The sequence below is a fragment of the Notamacropus eugenii genome, chromosome 2, assembly GCF_028372415.1.
Source record: "Notamacropus eugenii isolate mMacEug1 chromosome 2, mMacEug1.pri_v2, whole genome shotgun sequence".
Taxonomy (NCBI): Eukaryota; Metazoa; Chordata; class Mammalia; order Diprotodontia; family Macropodidae; genus Notamacropus; species Notamacropus eugenii.
This window is the reverse complement of record NC_092873.1, coordinates 214,668,523-214,686,058: the sequence shown is the minus strand read 5'-3', so window position 1 is coordinate 214,686,058 and position 17,536 is coordinate 214,668,523. Positions and strand designations below refer to the sequence as shown.

The 17,536-nt window shown below is 33.7% G+C and overlaps 1 protein-coding gene across 6 annotated transcripts in view; it reads right to left on the bottom strand.

The window, feature by feature from the left end:
* The window catches only part of L3MBTL3 (L3MBTL histone methyl-lysine binding protein 3), a 153,321-nt gene that overhangs the window by 114,174 nt on the left and 21,611 nt on the right, over positions 1–17,536 (bottom strand). For all 6 annotated transcript variants that reach the window (XM_072643302.1, XM_072643307.1, XM_072643303.1 and 3 more), the window contains 4 exons: positions 17,091–17,202; positions 7,368–7,479; positions 5,723–5,882; positions 3,673–3,808 (listed from right to left, as the gene is read on the bottom strand). In XM_072643302.1, the coding sequence (XP_072499403.1) occupies positions 3,673–3,808; positions 5,723–5,882; positions 7,368–7,479; positions 17,091–17,192 (510 nt within the window). In that variant the 5' untranslated portion in view covers positions 17,193–17,202. The remainder of the gene's footprint in view (positions 1–3,672; positions 3,809–5,722; positions 5,883–7,367; positions 7,480–17,090; positions 17,203–17,536) is intronic.

The window sequence follows — 17,536 nt, the reverse complement described above, 5'->3', positions numbered from 1 at the left end:
GAATTGCAGGAATGGGGGACACCCTATGCAAAGACAGAAGCAAGGGATGGAATAAAATATATAGGGAACAGCATGTGAAGCAGTTTAAACTGGACTGTCCAATAAACTGTAATCAGCCTGGAACAATAGATTAGACCCATATTATTAAGGGCTTTAAATGCCAAATGAGAATCTCTATTTTATTCTAAAGGCAGTAGAGAGCCATAGAAGCTACTTGAATAGGAATAACATGGTAAAATCTGAACTTCAGAAACATGAATTTGGCAGCTATGTGGAATATGGATTGGAGAAGAGACTAGATACAGAAAGACCAATTAAAAACCTATTGTAATAATACAGGCTAAAGGGGATGAGGGATCAGCAGGTGCTGTGGAGAATTCCATAAAGAGTTGTCTAAGGAAGAATAAAAGGATGGGATTGCAGCAATTCAGGCTCCATGAATGTAGAATCATAGGCCCATCCAGTATGGTTATATGACGTCCCCCAGCAGCATTCTGCAACAAAATAAGTCATATAGCACTAAAGTTTGAAGAGGAATGAGTAGAGATAGAAAGAACAATGGGACAAAATACTGGAAAGTCATGGGGAACATTAAGTTGAACTGGGTAAACCAAAAAATTGAGATTTCAAAGGAAGGAAAGGAAAGTAGGACAGAGAGGAGTGGGCAGGAAAAACAGGACAGGATGGAACAACTGGAGACTGCAAGGAATACTGAGGATATTGTTTGTGAAGAATACTACAACGAATTGTAGTAAAAAAAAAAAAGCCCAATAAATTACAGGCTATATTTAACCCAAGAAAGGAGTTATCAACAAAACTTGGTCGTAGATATTTATACACAAATGCCCAAAGTATGAGTTAATAAACAAAGTAACTACAGGTACTAATGCAAGGAGTCTAATTAGAACTCATAGTTATCACTGAGGTTGGTGGGATGTGACTATCACTGGAATGTGACTCTGGAAAAGAATATCTACGCTAAAAAAAAAACAGGATAGTCAAAAGGGAATAGCATGGAACATGAAGGAGATACATCCATATGATGAAGTCCAGGAAACAGAAGGGAAAAGCATGACGATGAAACACAGAGACAGAAATAGATATGGTATTAATACCAGAGCACAGCACAGAACACCTCATTCAAAAGAAAAAATAAGTTAGTAACTCAGGAAAAACATCACAAGCCTGGCACAGAGGTCTGATACGGTAGTGATGAGGATTTCAATTATCTGGTAGAACTCACTCTCTCTGTCAAGAGTAGATCAGCAAATAACTTCTTGATTTGCCTTAATTTCATCCTTCAAAAGGTGTAGGCAACAACAGAGGGAAGAGGAATTTTGGAACTGTTTCTCAACCACCAAATAAGAATTGTTGTTAACTTAGAGGTGATGGGAACACCTTACTGAAAAGGGATCACTCAGTCTTAGAATTTGGGATAAAGAAGAAAGCCAGATATGGTCTGACATGCCTTCCAGATTTTGGGAGAAAAGATTTAAAAGGTTCAGAGAATGAATAGGTAGGATTTCATGACAAAGTCTATAGAAGTCAGGTCATAAGAGATAGAAGACTCTCAAGAATAAAATTCTGTAGACACAAAAAAAAATAATTGCAAATGGGAGGAAGAAATTTATATCAACCAACATATCTTTTTTAAAGAAAATATAGATACAAGGACAAGTGACAGAAATGGAATACAAGAGTATACCGTGATCCTATAAGAAGCACTAAAGCACAAAACCATCTAAAATTGGTTAGAAATGCTCAAGATAACAAAGAAAGCTATTTTAAGCTATATTAGAAGGAAAGCACTATCTCAAAGAAAGGATAAGACCACAGCTTGGGACTGCTTGAGAAGATGTAAAATGATGGAGAAAAATCAGAAATAGTCAGCTCTTATTTTGTTTTCTGTGTCAAAATTTTGTTTTCTGTATCTTCAGACAAATCTTTAGATGAAAATGGATAGAAAAAACTGGCTCATTGGGAAATGAAAGCAAACAGAAACACAGCAAGAGAGCTTTAGCCCTTCTTGATGGGTTCAGTTCATAAGACCCAGTTGAACTGCATCCTAGGGTACAGAAAGAAGCAGGGAATTGAGTGTGAAGCCAATGTCAATGAACTCTGAATAATCTCGCAGAAAGGGAAAACTTGTCATAGAACTAAAAAAAGGGGGAAAATGTCCTAATTTTCAAAAAAAAAAAGAGCAAAAGAATCAAGTTTGAACACCATAAACCAACTCTGTTGTTGTTCAGTCATTTCAGTCTGGGTTCAGCTCTTTGTGATCCTATTTGGGGTTTTCTTGGCAATGATAGTGGAATGGCTTATCATTTCCTTCTCCAACTCAGATAAGAAATTGTGGTAAACAGGGTTAAGCGACTTGCCTAGGATCACACAGATAGTAACTGTCTAAGGCCAGATGTGAACTCAGGAAGATGAGTCTTCCTGATTCCAGGCTCTCAGGCCCAGTACTCTATCCACTGTGCCAAGTTAGCTGCCCATAAACCAGCTAGCTTGGTAAAATTCTAGAATGGATTATTAAATTGATAATAAACACTGAGGAAAGAAGTAGTATCATAGATTTAGAACCAAAGAGGAAATGTGGAGGTCCATGTCATGTAATTTCCTCATTTTAAAGGGGAGCATATAAATACAGTTTCATCAGCGATGAGTCAGGTCAAACTAACCACTTTCCTTTTCTATCTACTAGATTTGTGTAGATCATGGGAATTATATAGTTGGGATTTACCTAAAATCTAGCAATGCATTTGACAAACCCTCTTATCCTCTTCTTTGAGACAAGATGCAAAAAATCTGAGCAAAACACCAGTAGTTAGGGAGATTTAGAAATGGCTGAATGGCTGGACTGGGGGAGTTGTTTATAAATTTATAAAGAGGTCTCTAGTAGATTGCTCAGGCATATTTACCAAATTTATAAATAACACAAAGGAATCAGAAAAAGCAAAGCTACCTCTTGGGCTTCTTTAGTAAAATGCTCCCATACCCAAAAGAGGTACGTCCTATTGCCTTTATTTTAAGATAATATTTATCTAAATGTTGTTGGCTCCTATTCACTCAGCCAAGATTTGATTTTACATCTTTAGAACAGGAACTAGGCTCTCCCACACTCATCTCCATTGGTTCATGTAAAGACACCAAGAACTACTTCCAGAAAATGAAGAAATACCATGGATTTTCTTTCCATCTACTTAAAAGGAAAACTCTCTCTACTGAGTACTACGAAAAGCAGAAGTGCCAAGAAAATAGCAAAAGAAGCATTCCAGCATAACTAATTTTATGCTTGTCTACTTATATTGAAGTAGAAAGTCCAATATGGTAGACTAATAAGGATTCTATTATTATCTTTAAGCTCTTTTTCAATGAAGCGACTACAGAGGCCTGGACAGAGTATCCTATTTCAACCTTCTATTTCATCTAGTAGAATGGTATGAAAATACTTCAATACTTTAGCCTTTGTTGAATTGAAAAATGGCTGCTTTATGGATATGAAAGCAGCAATACTGAAGGAAGATACTAAAGCAACAATACACCCAAAGTAAAAATAGCTGTATTTTATGATTACTAAATATATCACGTTAATATCACAAAATGATTTACTACTTCTACTGAATAAATGTAACCACTGTCTATCACTTAATTACACAAAAAGATGCTAACATTTTCATCTTCTCTTTCCTCTCCATCTTCTTTAGGCTCTACTCTCAGAGGTAATTTTGCTTTTCTCTTCCGACTACACTTAGACTCGTCTTCTTCATTGTCTTCACCTACATCCTTTTCTTCCTTCTGTTCTCTGCTGTGAAAATAAACCAAATATTACTAAGAGACACCATCTGTCAAATATCGACATAATCATCAATGATGAATTCATTAAAAATATTTAATTTCTCTAACAGACATTTTTAACCAAACAGAAGAACTTCAATACAACTGGACAGCATATATAAAGCACACTTAAAACCACTAATGCATAGGACAGCTGTCAGGGTAGAGAAAGTAGAAATTACATTAATTGCAAAACAGACACCAGCAGCATTACGTTGAATCAGTTCTACAAGCTAAAAAATATTTCCCATTCACATGTGTCATCAAAACTAATAAATAATCTGGTTTTTTTAAAAAAAAAAAAAGAGGTGAGTCTTCAGGTCTACTTTAAAGCAAGGATTTAGATTAAATTATTATTACTATAATTATCTATTATTCAGACAGATGAAACCCAATTGTCAAAGGCTAACTCAGTGAAAAGAAACAATTTAAAAAATTATATGCCATTAAATGACATCAGAAAACCCCATTAAATGTGTCAAATAACTGTGTATAAACTACACAGTTATTTGCAATAAATATATATGTAATCAAAAATTAATTTTGAAGATAGATGATTTTGTTAAGGTCTCTAAAATGGAAGCAGTTCAAACACCACCATGTGTCCCAGGGAGTGCCACCTTTGTCTTCTAAAAGGCAGTCTGGTACTGGGCTGACTAACCTAACAACAATGGTCATTTTCCTTCAAATGAATCTCAAATACTTTGTTACAAATGAAAGTCTCAGCACAATTACTTTTACCAGTCAATAAAAATTTATTAAGTGCTTTCTATGTGATAAGGACTATGCTAAACAGTGGGGATACAAAGAAAGTAAAAAACAAAAAACACCATGGTTTCTGCCCTTAAAGAGCTCATATTCTAATGAGTATTTTTTCATTTAAAAAACAAACTTGTTTCTACAAAGCTCACAATTAATGAACTCAAAGATATAGAACTAGAAAGTATCAGAGGCTTTTCAGTTTTACGGAGGAGGAAATTGAGACCTGGGGAAAACCTAACATCACATGAGTGTAAGGAGGTATTTTCTGACTCTCAAGCCAATGTTCTTTCCACTTCAACCATACTACCCATGACTGTTAATATTTATGTTACAGAAAAGTTTTTAAAATCATATTCCTGAATAACAATCTAGTTAATACAATGAAAAAGAGGTAATTATTGTAGTAACACTCAAGGAGCTTATGAAGTACAAAGAAAGGTAATAACATAATAGAAGTCAGAATCATCAAGCCTATCAACAATTTTCAATATACTTAAATGTTAAAAGTAAAGTCTTAGGAAAAAGAAATAGAAGGAAGACTTCTAAAGAGACAGAGAATAAACTAAGAAAGATGGACATACAAGAAAAAAATAAGTATCAATAAAACAAAAATTATATGGACAAAAATAAAAAGAAATATAGAAGGAAACACAATGGCAATTTTATTATTACTCTGCTAAATTTAATTGTAGCTAACTCTATCCTCCCAAGGACTATCTCATTAGTCCCTGAAACTCTGTAGGAGGGAATACAAAATATATACATATATATTTTTAAGCAAATTTTATGTAACAAAAGTTCAGAAAGTTTATAGAAACTCTTTTTTTGTTGGTTTTTCTATGTATGCTAGAATATTTGTGATTGTTGAATACTGGTAAATTTTCCCCATTGGAAAGGAGCACCCTGAGAGTAGAGACTGCCTTACTTATTTGTAAGTATATCCCCAGCACTTAGCATAGTGCCTAACATATAGCAAATGCTTAATAAATACTTATCAAAACAAATGTTAGCTGTAAAAAATTGTTTTTAAAAAATAAGAAAAAATTACCATAACTTAGGTCTCATTCCCCATTATCTTTATATGTACAAACCCCATTTTATACGTGATAAGAACAAAATTTACTTGTCATTGTTCTGACGTGCACATTTCTGACTGCAAAACTTTCCTCCAGAAAGAAACTCATCTACAGTGCCGTACTTATAACAGTTTTCACAGAACTGAAGTCCTTCAACTTTCATTGTTTCCTTCAGGCGGAAAGGCACCCCTGTCTTCTCTGAAAACACTAGAAGGTAAAAAGAAGGGCATCACTACATTACTATCATTTCAAATTTTTTTCCAAAATACATCATCACAACACAATAATGTTATAATAGCCATATGGTGTTCAGTAGTCATGAAGGAATTTATATAACATTCTCTCATCTGATTCTTACAATCACCCTGTAGAATAAGTAGAAAAGACAACAGATTCACTTTACAAATGAGGAAACTGCCAATCAGGAGTCCAAGTAACTTACCCGAAGTCCTAAAGCTAGTAAGTGGTAGATAAAGTGAGGATTTGAACCTGTCTTCTGAACCTAGATGAAGTATTTTTTCTTTATACAATGTAATATTTTTGCAAATATTAATTATTAATCAAATATTTTGATTAATACAAAAATAATTGAAAATTACAGGAGTATTTTTTAAATGATTTAGAGATAGGCAGATAGTGAGCAAAAAATGGAGGCAGAGTTGACATCTAGAACAAAATCTGAAATAAAACCAAACAATAATCTATCTAAGCACTACCGTACAGAAAATTTTAGAGGAAAAGAGAAATGTCAAATTGTCAGTAAATTAGGACTATCATGGTGGCTAATTTGGCTAATCTGGAATTCTGAATTTCAGAAAGTGGTTCTTTTTTGATGCTACCAAAAAGTATTTGCTATAGTATCCAAATAGTGGTGCATGTAAATAGATTTTTGATTAATACAGGCTTTTTTAAACCTGAAATAAAAGTGCAAACATAGCTAAAATTCAAAATATTAACATCTCTCCAATTCCTTTTTTGCGTCTAAGACCAAATATATACAATTGCAATTATCCAGATATTTTCTTTGGTCATCAGAATGCATATTTGCTCAAAATATTTGGTAAATTAAAGAAAAGTGGCAACATTTTTGCTAAAGTACCTGCATGGACTATCTCTTATATGAGTTAGCTGAAGAAACACCAGTCCTCCAATTAATTATGTGCTAATCCAATCTAGAATTAGAAGACTAGGCTGCAGCTATTTTAAAATGTTAGAGTTTGTCTATTTCTTTATCTTGTTAACATTTATATAAGAATATGTTCCATGGATGTCTTCCAGTGCTATCTTAGATTTAAAATCTTTATTTTTATTATGAATTTAAACATGAACAAATATAGTTATTTTCATAGACATAAAAGACTATAAGCACCAAATTCTTATAAACCTGGAGTTATTATTTGGGGGGGGGGAGTGTTATGGAACCCTTTAGCAGTCTGGTGAGGTCTATGGACCCCTTCTCAGAATAAAGTCTTTAAAAGCATAAAATAAAATACATAGAATTACAATACACAGAAATATAAGAATTATAAGAATTAAAAATGTTTGCCCATCTAAGTTCACAAACTCCTTGAAATTGAAGATCCTGTTTTAAGACTTTGGATGTTAGTATACACATATGTTTACATTACAATACTTAAAAATGTTCAGAACAGAAAAGAAACAATAGGAATATAAAAGTCACTTCTTTCTGACCTTCTTGTGCAGTAGGCACCATCCAGGTAGTGGTGGCAGTAGCCTTTTTAACACTTTCTATCTCAGTCTCATCTGTAATCACTTCCAAGGCTCCAAACTCATTTACCCGAAACTATGAAAGAGAATACAAAAGAAATGGGGCAAAATTTACTAAAGTCCTTATGTTGAGTATCTATTTAATGGGAAACAAAAGTAAGTTGTAAAGCACATTTATTTAGATGTTTTAAATAATTGTGTCTACATAGGTGATAAAAATATCACATTTAAAAAAATAAGAAAAAATAGCATAATTTCTAATATGGGAAATACCAACCTACTACTTCCTCTCAAGATATGATAAATATTAAAAACATTTTGCTCTGAACAGTTACATGGTAAATGAGAAAAGTTCACACCTAAGTTCCATTTGTCTAAGTCATCCAATCTCTGTGGCCTCAATTTTCTTCTCTGTAAAGTGAGGGGATTGGAATCTATGATCTATGAAGTTACTTTTGGCTCTAAATGTCATGATCCTAGAAATTCAGTATCATGCCTCTACTCTTGAAAAACAAAAAGGACATCTTCGATTGGGAAGGGCAAAAGTGAAGAGCTGTCATGTAAATGGGCACTGGACACCCAGAGGAAGCTACACTTTCTTGTGCAGTATCTCCCTTCTCTGACCATTGAATTCCTCTCTCATCCTTGCAAAGGAGTCAAACTAGCTATGAGATTAAAGCATATTTAACAGCTACAAGACAATTTAGCTTTCAAGAAGCAGCCTAAAGAGGCAATTCCCTTTTAGGGACTTTTCAATCCCTGCAAGAGGATAATCAAACAAAGAAGCACAGGTATTGGCTGGAAATCTGAAAATGCCAATATCTAACAATATATTTTCCTGAAACAGGATGTTTGGATTCTATTACTAATTATTTAAAAATTTAAAAACAAAACACTATTTTGTATTTGCCCTAATCTTTTCCTTTCTAAAGTAGTGGGATCATTAACTAAATAAAATTCATTTTTGTCTGAATTCTTTCTGTTTTATAGAAACAAATAGCATTAATCAGAAATTATGATTATTTTACATGGAATGAAGACAACTTTAAAAAGCAGAATTCAAAGGCTGTTCTTTTTAGCACTTAGCTCTTCAGACAATTATTGTCTAAATAAGTATTCTATCTGCCAACCTAAAAATTTGCCATTTACCGTATGCAAAAATGAAGCTATTTTATTAATCTAGAGTCTCTGAGACTTAAAAATCTCAAGAAAGATTGTATCAAATTAGCAAAGCAATTATTTGCTTTTATTTGCACTCAATACTTTTTTCTTCCAGCACAAGAGTTGATGCATATTAACAAGTCAGAAAAGCTGCTGAGGATGAGTGAAAATGTCTTCTCTCATTTACACATAGCAAGGATACTCTCAAAGCCAGGCAAATGCACTGCTCCCAGTGAGCAAGGTCTAAAGAGAAATAGGTAGGAAGAAACAGAACAAAAGAGCATCTTTTCCAGGCAAGGACCCAGCTATACCCATGCAGGAATCTCTTTCCTCTTCTCCCTCTGGGACCTTTCCTCCCCCTCACATAAAAAATATGAACACAGTTAGAGTTTTCTTGAATGCTTCAGAAAAATAGGACTCAATCCTACAAATGTGGAACAAAGGAGAATGCACTCCTTGCTGTGTCTATGAAAGATATTTCCTGACAAAAAAAAGAAATGAGCAGATTATCACTTAGCTAAGTAAAAAAATAATAATAATAATCAAGAGGAAGATTTGACTTTTCCAAATCAATAAAAAAAACAGAATGTTAAAGAGAAAAGTTCAATATCAGGACCCAAAAGCATGAGAGCTCTAAGTTTCAAAATAAGACTAATAGTACCATCTACTGGACAAGGCTGGACAAAACAGGATGTCACAATAATTACTATCAATTAACAAATCTAATAGCACTGGTAATAATTTTTGGGAAAAAATATCCAAAGACTACATATCAAAGAAAAATAATATATATGGATTTTAAAATTTCTACTAAAAAAGTCATATTTCATTTTTATACTTCATTCTTCATCTCACTGTTGGGGCAAGTGAGTGTTGGTATGGATGATTCTGTCTTTAAAAAAACATAAGGAGCATATATGAAAAATTATATAACACATCAAGTCAAGTGAGATTTAAATTTCTAACCTGCTGCTAAATCTATCAAACTATCCTAGGCTTCTTTCAACAAATTGATCAAATACCTCAAGTGAAAATCAAATTCACCCACATGTACAAAATATTTATAGCAGCACTCTTTGTAGTTGTCAAAAACTGGAAATCAAGGGGATGCCCATCAATTGGGGCATGGCTGAATAAATTATGGTATATGAATGTAATGGAGTACTATTATGCTATAAGAAATGATGAACAGGAAGACTCCAGAGAGGCCTGGAAAGACTTATATGATCTGATGCTGAGCGAAAGGAGCAGAACCAGGAGAACTTTGTGCATAGCAACGACCACAGTGTGCGAGAGCTTTTTCTGGTAGACTTGGAACTTTGTAATAACGCAAGAACTTAAAAAAAAAAATTCCCAATGGTTTTCTAAGGCAAAATGCCTTCCACACTCAGAGAAAGAACTATGGAATTCATTTGCAGAATGTAGCAGATCATATTTGTGTGTGTGTGTGTGTGTGTATTATGTTTTGATTTGTTATATGATTTCTTCCATTTATTTTAGTTCATCTACATAGCATGACTATAGTGAAAATGTATTCAATAGGAAAGTATATGCAGATCCTATATAGAATTGTATGCCAACTTGGGGAGGGAGGGGGGTGGTAGGGGGCAGGTGTAGGGGGGTAAAAATCTAAGTTTTGTGGTAGTGATTGTAGAACATTAAAAAAATAAAGAAAAAAAAGAAAATAAAATTCAAAGATTATCTATTAAACACCTACTATCTATGCAAGTTACCCATGATGTTGCTTGAAATAAAGACCTGTGACACAGAGACTATGAATTCTGATGACTTTAGTACTAAAATAATAGGTCTCTATGATCAAGACTTATCTTAATATTTTGATTCCAAGACCCTATTCTCTTAAGCAGATAGCCATTATCTTTCTAACTCTGAGGTTTAGATTGGTCACCGTAGATGTCACAACCTTTTTACTAACTAAATTTTTTACTGAGTTTTATCATAGTTAACTTCTAAGAAAAGTTGTTACAGCTCAAAAATTTAAATACCTCACATAACTGTCCAAGTTTCATTGGAAATTTATTATCTTATTTATTTTTTCCCATCCTATTTTATAAAAATAGAAGGGATCAAATGCTTTGTTCTTTCACCTAGCTCCTCTGTGTTATCCTTGTTTTCAGGGTAATTACAATATATCTCAGCAACATTTCTCATAGTTATTCCCTTCTCTGCACTCACGTGGAGTTGACCCTGATACATACTTTTATCACCTCTCTCCAGCACAATTATAACCTCCTAATAGGTGTCACTGTCGTGAGTCTCCCTTTTCTCCAAATTATCTTGCACATAACTTTCGAAGTGATCTTCCTAAAACTCAGGTCCAACTGAGTCATTCTCCTCTTCAATAAACCCCAGTGGCTCTCTATTGTTTCTAGAACCAAATAGGAACTGTTTGGCTTTCAAAGATCTTTTGTACCCTAGCTCCAACTTTCCTTGCCAGCCTGGTTACACATTTCTCTTTTCTGCAGTCCACAATCTGGTCAAATTAGTCTTCTTAATGTTCCTCATACATCAGTCCATCTCTAAAATCTGTGCCTTTGCCCTGGTTGACCCAGTTCCTGTAAGGGTATAATTTCTTCTCCTCTCAGCCTGGAACAATCCCTTGTTTTCATCAAATTTAGTTAAAAATCACCTTCTACATTAAGTTTTTCCTGACTCCTCCTTCCCCTACTTCTAGTGCCTTCCCCCTGCAAGTTACAATATATGTTTGAATTTAATTACAAAAGTATATATTATCTTCCCCCAAAAAAGTAAGAGTCTTAAGGGCAGGAAATACTCCATTTTTATCTTTTTTATCCTCAGCATCTAACGCACTGTCTGGAATATAAGCATTTAACAAATGCTTGCTGATTAAATATAGATGAAAGTGTTGGATTTAAGTTGGTTATGTTGTCTACACATTGTGACTCAAGTATCAGATGTAGAGTTCCATAAAGACTAATATATCATAACTCCTTAATTCTGGAAAAAAAACACTCTCATTCTAAGGCTGACCAAGATATTGTTAATGCAGTCAGAATAACAGCTAAAAATTCATACTTTTACTTGCACTCCACTTTGAAGTCAACAATTTGGGTGGCCTGCATCATTTAAAGCAATATAAAACAAATGCTTTGGTTCTATAAAACTTCTCTGCACTACCAATGATAAAAATGTTAAATTTGTCAAACAGTACTGTGTTATCTATTAGAACCTTCTAAACTGGTTTGCACTGTGGTTATAGTTGCATAAACCAAATATAGATAATTATATTAATTTAAAAATTTTTAAATTCCTGAAACAGTGTTGCATAGAGACCTACTCATCCCCTTCATGAACCTCTTCTTTGCTTCAAGAGTGAGCTTTAATTTTAATTTTTTGTACACTCTAGTATTACATCCCTTCCAGCCAAAGAACATTACTACAAGAATATTGTTGCTAAAAAGATAGGTTTTTAGTCTCAGTAAGAAATTAAGGGTCACTGAAATCACTGCATAATTTCCCAAAGTCAGACTATTCCCCTTCTCTTAAATTCTGGGCCCAGCACGTTGTCCTTTTCAGTGATTTTTCAAGGTCTGTCCAAGCTCTACAGGTTGTTTACCCAAATGCAGCTCTGACAATAGGCAGCCTTCATCTTACATGGTTTTTTGTTTAATTTTTCTGTTTTCCCTATGTGGCCTGTTAGACCCAACACTTTTGAGAGATGATGGCTCTCATTTAGGGGGCCTTGCCATGTTCCAGAGATTGATGCCATCACAGCACAGTGTTATCCATGAATGAGAGCATCTGGAGGACCTTGCCATCCATGGTGAGTACCGATATGCTGCAAACAGCTCTGTTCTATTTTAAAACATGCGGAAAATAAGATTTTTAAAAAACCCTCAAACTATAAGATAATCACATTAACAATATTTTTAAAAAACACCAAGAAAGAGTGCCAGGTTTGTAGTATTAAGACTTGATTCTGGACTCCAACAATTATAATAATATAATCTTGAACAGGACAAGGAATCCCTTAAGATTCCTCATCAAGATTCTTCATAAGGAAAGTGGACATTATAATATTTCCAATACCTACATCAAGGACTTGTAATGATAAAAAATGCTTTGAGAATCTTAAAGTATGTACTATATAAACATGATCATAAGTAATAGGAGCAATATATTCACAAAATTAAGACTAGTGATAATTACCAATGTGCAAATTTCTTCATGGAAGAGTTTTAGTTAATTATTTATAGATATAAATATAGATAAAAATACTCATTAATAGAAGCTAAATCCTTACTATATTTAATCTATTCAAAATCCTGACTGTGCTACTTACCTTTGTGACCTTGGAAAAATTAATTAACCTCTTGGAGCCTCAGTTTCCTCATCTGTAACAGAAGAGGATCAAACCAGATGATCCTCATGCTCCCTTCTGAATCTTGATCCTAGGTCACAATTCTACATGAGATCATAGGACTAGATCTAGAAGGGATCTTAGAGGTCACTTGACAAGTATTTTTCAAACAATTCTGCATTATTCAGTCTCAAGTATTTTTTATTTCCCTACTCATTGTCCACAAATTGTTAGGGTTAAGTTGTAATGTAAAGTTTCCTGACTTGAGGCTGACCAGAGACCCTACAGGCAAAACTCTTCAAAACAGCAACATATTCCATTGTACAGCAACATTCTATAGGGCTAACAAAGCATCCCTTTGCATTAACTGATTGATTTCTGAAACTTGAGCTTGCTGTTTTGCTGTGATGTTCTGAGGCTAATATCACAATCTACATATTACAGCAATCCTTTTTAAGAACCTTACATCTCTCTGATGCTTTACAGTTATCAAATAGTTTTAACATCCAATATTTATTTGCCCAACCTTGGGATACAAGGATGATATGAATTATTATCTCCATTACATAGATGAGGAAAATCGAGGCTCAGAAAAACATTAAGGGACTTGTGCCAAGGTCATCATGCTGATTAGAAATGGGGCTTCTGCCCACTAAACCAAACAGCCTCCCTAAATACTATGTCGTCACTCTATAGCACTTACATTTATAACAAAAACAGAAATCCAGACAATGGGAGACTGCTGATAAGAGATATGGAAGATTCCACGATTTATTCAGTTTTCCCTGCAACCTTAAGTTTGGGTTAGAACAAATTCCCTTCAGATTTCTTATGTAACTCAGATTTTAATACAAAAACAAAATTTGGCTTAGAGGATCCAAGCTACATAATTGACTTGGTAATGTCCGGACTGCCTCAAGGGAAAAGAGTGATACAAGCCTAAAACAACAATAAAAGATAATAATGAAAACTATAATGACCATAAAAGATAATGAAACTATATCTGGCTATATCTATACAATACAAAATGAGATGAATATATCATAATTAAACCAGGTGATCTGATTAGCCTTAATAGTTGAATTAGATCATTCAAAATGAAAAAGGTATTATTACTTTTCTAGGCTGACCAAATTAATGGAAAAATTGTTACAATTTCATTGTTTGGTCGACCTTGAAACAATCCAAATTATTCAACAAGAAAGCACCTCTTATGGAGCCATGTGTGAAACTCACCAAACTAATGACAGCATAAGGGATCAAAATGTCCTATAAGTTGTTCTAGAAAATGAGTCACTGGGGGGAGGGGGAGGGAGGACATCAGAGAAAAAAGTATAGTAGCAATAGGTGATTAAAATAAAAGCTAACTTATACAGACCTAGACCAGATGATAATAAATGACAACAAAAAAAGACATAAGTGAACATCATAAACTTGTTTATATGGCATATATAGAATAGCAATTTGAAAGGTTACTAGGTACAGGAGCTGGAAAGCAGGTCTTGGAGTCAGGAAGCCCTGGTTTAAAGCCCTGTCTCGTACTAGCCATATGATCTTAAGAGAGTCTCTCCTCTCTTGGTGCTGCCAGGAAACTTGCTAAGTTTCTAAATTGCTAATCTGGTGCCCATCTGCATTGGGAAAGGTAGTTTCCTCAACCAGAGTTTCCTATATCAATGAAGTCACAAGAGCTTAGTAAAATTTTATATGAGTGTTTTATCCCTTTTGTGACATAAAGTATAAACCCTCTGTAATAAAACATATAAGGACAGATTTTGAAGCTGTATTAATGTGAGGACAAGTTGCAGACCACTATCTTCATTGCATCAAGCCCCAATACAGAATCATAGGATGCTACAGATAGAGAGGACTCATAACATCTAAATGTCCAACCCCAGTAATTCTACAAATGAGAAAACTCAGGCAGAGAGAGGTGGAATAAGTCAGTCAGACAAACTAGAAGGAAGAAGACTACAACCCAGATCTCTTGACTCTTTATCCAATGCTCCTTCAAATACAGCATTTATTGGATCCATTGTGTAATCGAGGCAGATGCTCCCCCTATTAATGAATGTTGCAACCCCTCTTCAACTAAGGCCATCCGATCTGAGAGTTGTCACAAATGAAAAATCAATCTTCCTGCATCCAACCTGGTGATTAGGCTTAGCCTAGTTATTTTTTAGATGGTAGATATAAAAGTCTATATTCAAACCATTCTCAAAAGTATTCCAGTTTGGTGAAACCTGCCAGAGCTGGAATTCAATGACGACACTAACTTCTAGAGTCCTGAACCACCTCAACACAAAGAGGAAGTGGAATAGTATTTTCAGTATTTTTCTGTGATCTAATTTAGAGAAGAATACAAGTGGAAACAGGGGTGCTATGAGGCTCAATGAGATAATGGTTACATCCAAACTTGAGTGTTATGCAAATGTCAGATATCACTATTATGACTCTAGATTCATCAGGGTTCCTAATCTCGTGATGATGTCATCCTGAGCCCTCTACTGCACTCCTGCTGAGTTCAAGCAATGTTTACAGAATGATATAGGGGTACGCTAGTAAATATTTAACAACTGAGAGGGGATATATGTACAACACATTTTTAAATTTAATCTGCATTATTAACATTTTCTCCATTATTTTCTTAATTCTATGAAATTAGCAAAACAGTAAATCAAGCCCTAAGTTGCAGGATTAATGATTTCTGAAGTGCAAATGCCCATACTGAAAATTTCACAATCAGCTCCAATATACCCTGGCTGGAAATGTACTTCAACTTGTCACAAAAGGTATTTAACTTTAATTTAGCCACTGACAAGCAGGAGCAAAGAAAGGAAATATAAAGACTGAGGATATCCTTCTATGAACTTATTCTTATCTTTACCAAGAGGGTTTGATTTATAGGTATAGTCTCCCTGGGGGAAAAAAGTATATAATAATCTCTATTTACAAAAGCAGATAATTTAAAGAATAACTGATCTATTTACAAAAAAAAAGACATTTGTTTAACAAAAAAAATATCACAGTGCCTGTCACATAGTAGGTGCCAAAAAATGTCTGATCAACAGATTGTTTTAAAATATAAGTACTCTACTACATTTAAAATAATTCTATTCTCAAAAAAGAAAAAAATCAATTCATATGACAATTCAAGAAAGCCCTTAGATCTGATCTATATTGTAGATCTATATTTATATATCATATATTGTAAATCTATATGTATAAATTGTCACTTTTGTATGAACACGGAATAGAAGTTTATCAGATCATGGCTAAGTGTGTATTCAAACAGACTCATTCATACATGCATATTCATTCATACTCTCATATTCATACTCTTCAATTCACACATTTAGGCACATATGTGCAATTATTCTATTCCAAAATAATATGGAACATAGGCCTTGAACTTCACACATTTATTCATTCTAATATTCAGACAGATATAAGTTTAAACTAATGACAAGACAGACTTTGGCTATACGTTACAATGGGAGGAATTAAGAATTTTTAAATTATTAACTCTATCATGACACTATACTACCAATTAGTAAGTTACTCTCCAGGAAAGTGGTATCAAAAAGAATAAGACAACTGGAGCCCAATTTACTCAGAAAGCGCCTTATACACTAGAAGAATAACAAAGTACAAAACATTCACTTTTTAAAGTTTTTTTCCCCAAGAAGCAAAAATGTTTCACAAATTTAATTATATTTACTCTTATGACAACAAAATGCCCATTTCATGTAAGGAACTTGAAACAAAGAGATTAAGCAATTTGTTTAAAATCACATAGCCAAGAGAACAAGAAGACAGGTTTCATACATTTCTTGCCAGGGTTAAAATACACTTGAAAAGTTAAATACTGAAGTTGTTACTTAAATTCTGTACAATGAACAGAACTAGGAAGTTCCCTAATACTCTGGCTTTGGGATTCATAACTTTTGGCAATGAAAGTCTCTTAATATTTTTAATTTTTGGAAATAACAGAATGGCTTCATAGCTTATTTTAGGGACCCATAATTCATAAGATAAATATGGAAATTTCAGATTTATACTAAGAACTCACTCGATGCGTGCTTAAGTACCTATTATTTTTGTATGTGTGTTTGACAGAATGGATATACATATGCATATTTATTAAAAATGAACTGGCAATAAAAATTTACCTGAAGACAACTTACCTTTAAATCACTTCCCGGCAGAGTACCTACTCCATCTTTCCAGTCCATGACACTGAATACATCAAACTCTTGGCCACTTGTGCTAGAAGCAGGTTCATTCATGATGCATGTACTGAAAATATCAACAATGTCATGTAACTAAAAGCTTAACTCCATGCTCAGATTTACTTCTGAGATTCAATTTTTATATTCATTTCTTCAAACTCATCTTTCATAAATCTAAAATGATTTTTTAAATGACTACTTAACAAAAGATTAACAATTTGAATTTTTCAGTTGAAGCAAATATTGTTATGGGGCAGAATAAGAAAAGTCTTACTCGAATCTCCAGCTGAACAATAAAAAGTGTCATGGAATAATTTTGATTTAATTATTGCTCGGTTTAATACTCCTTACAATTTTAAATGATAATGTATATAATGACAGAATATCAAAATTTCTTGCCA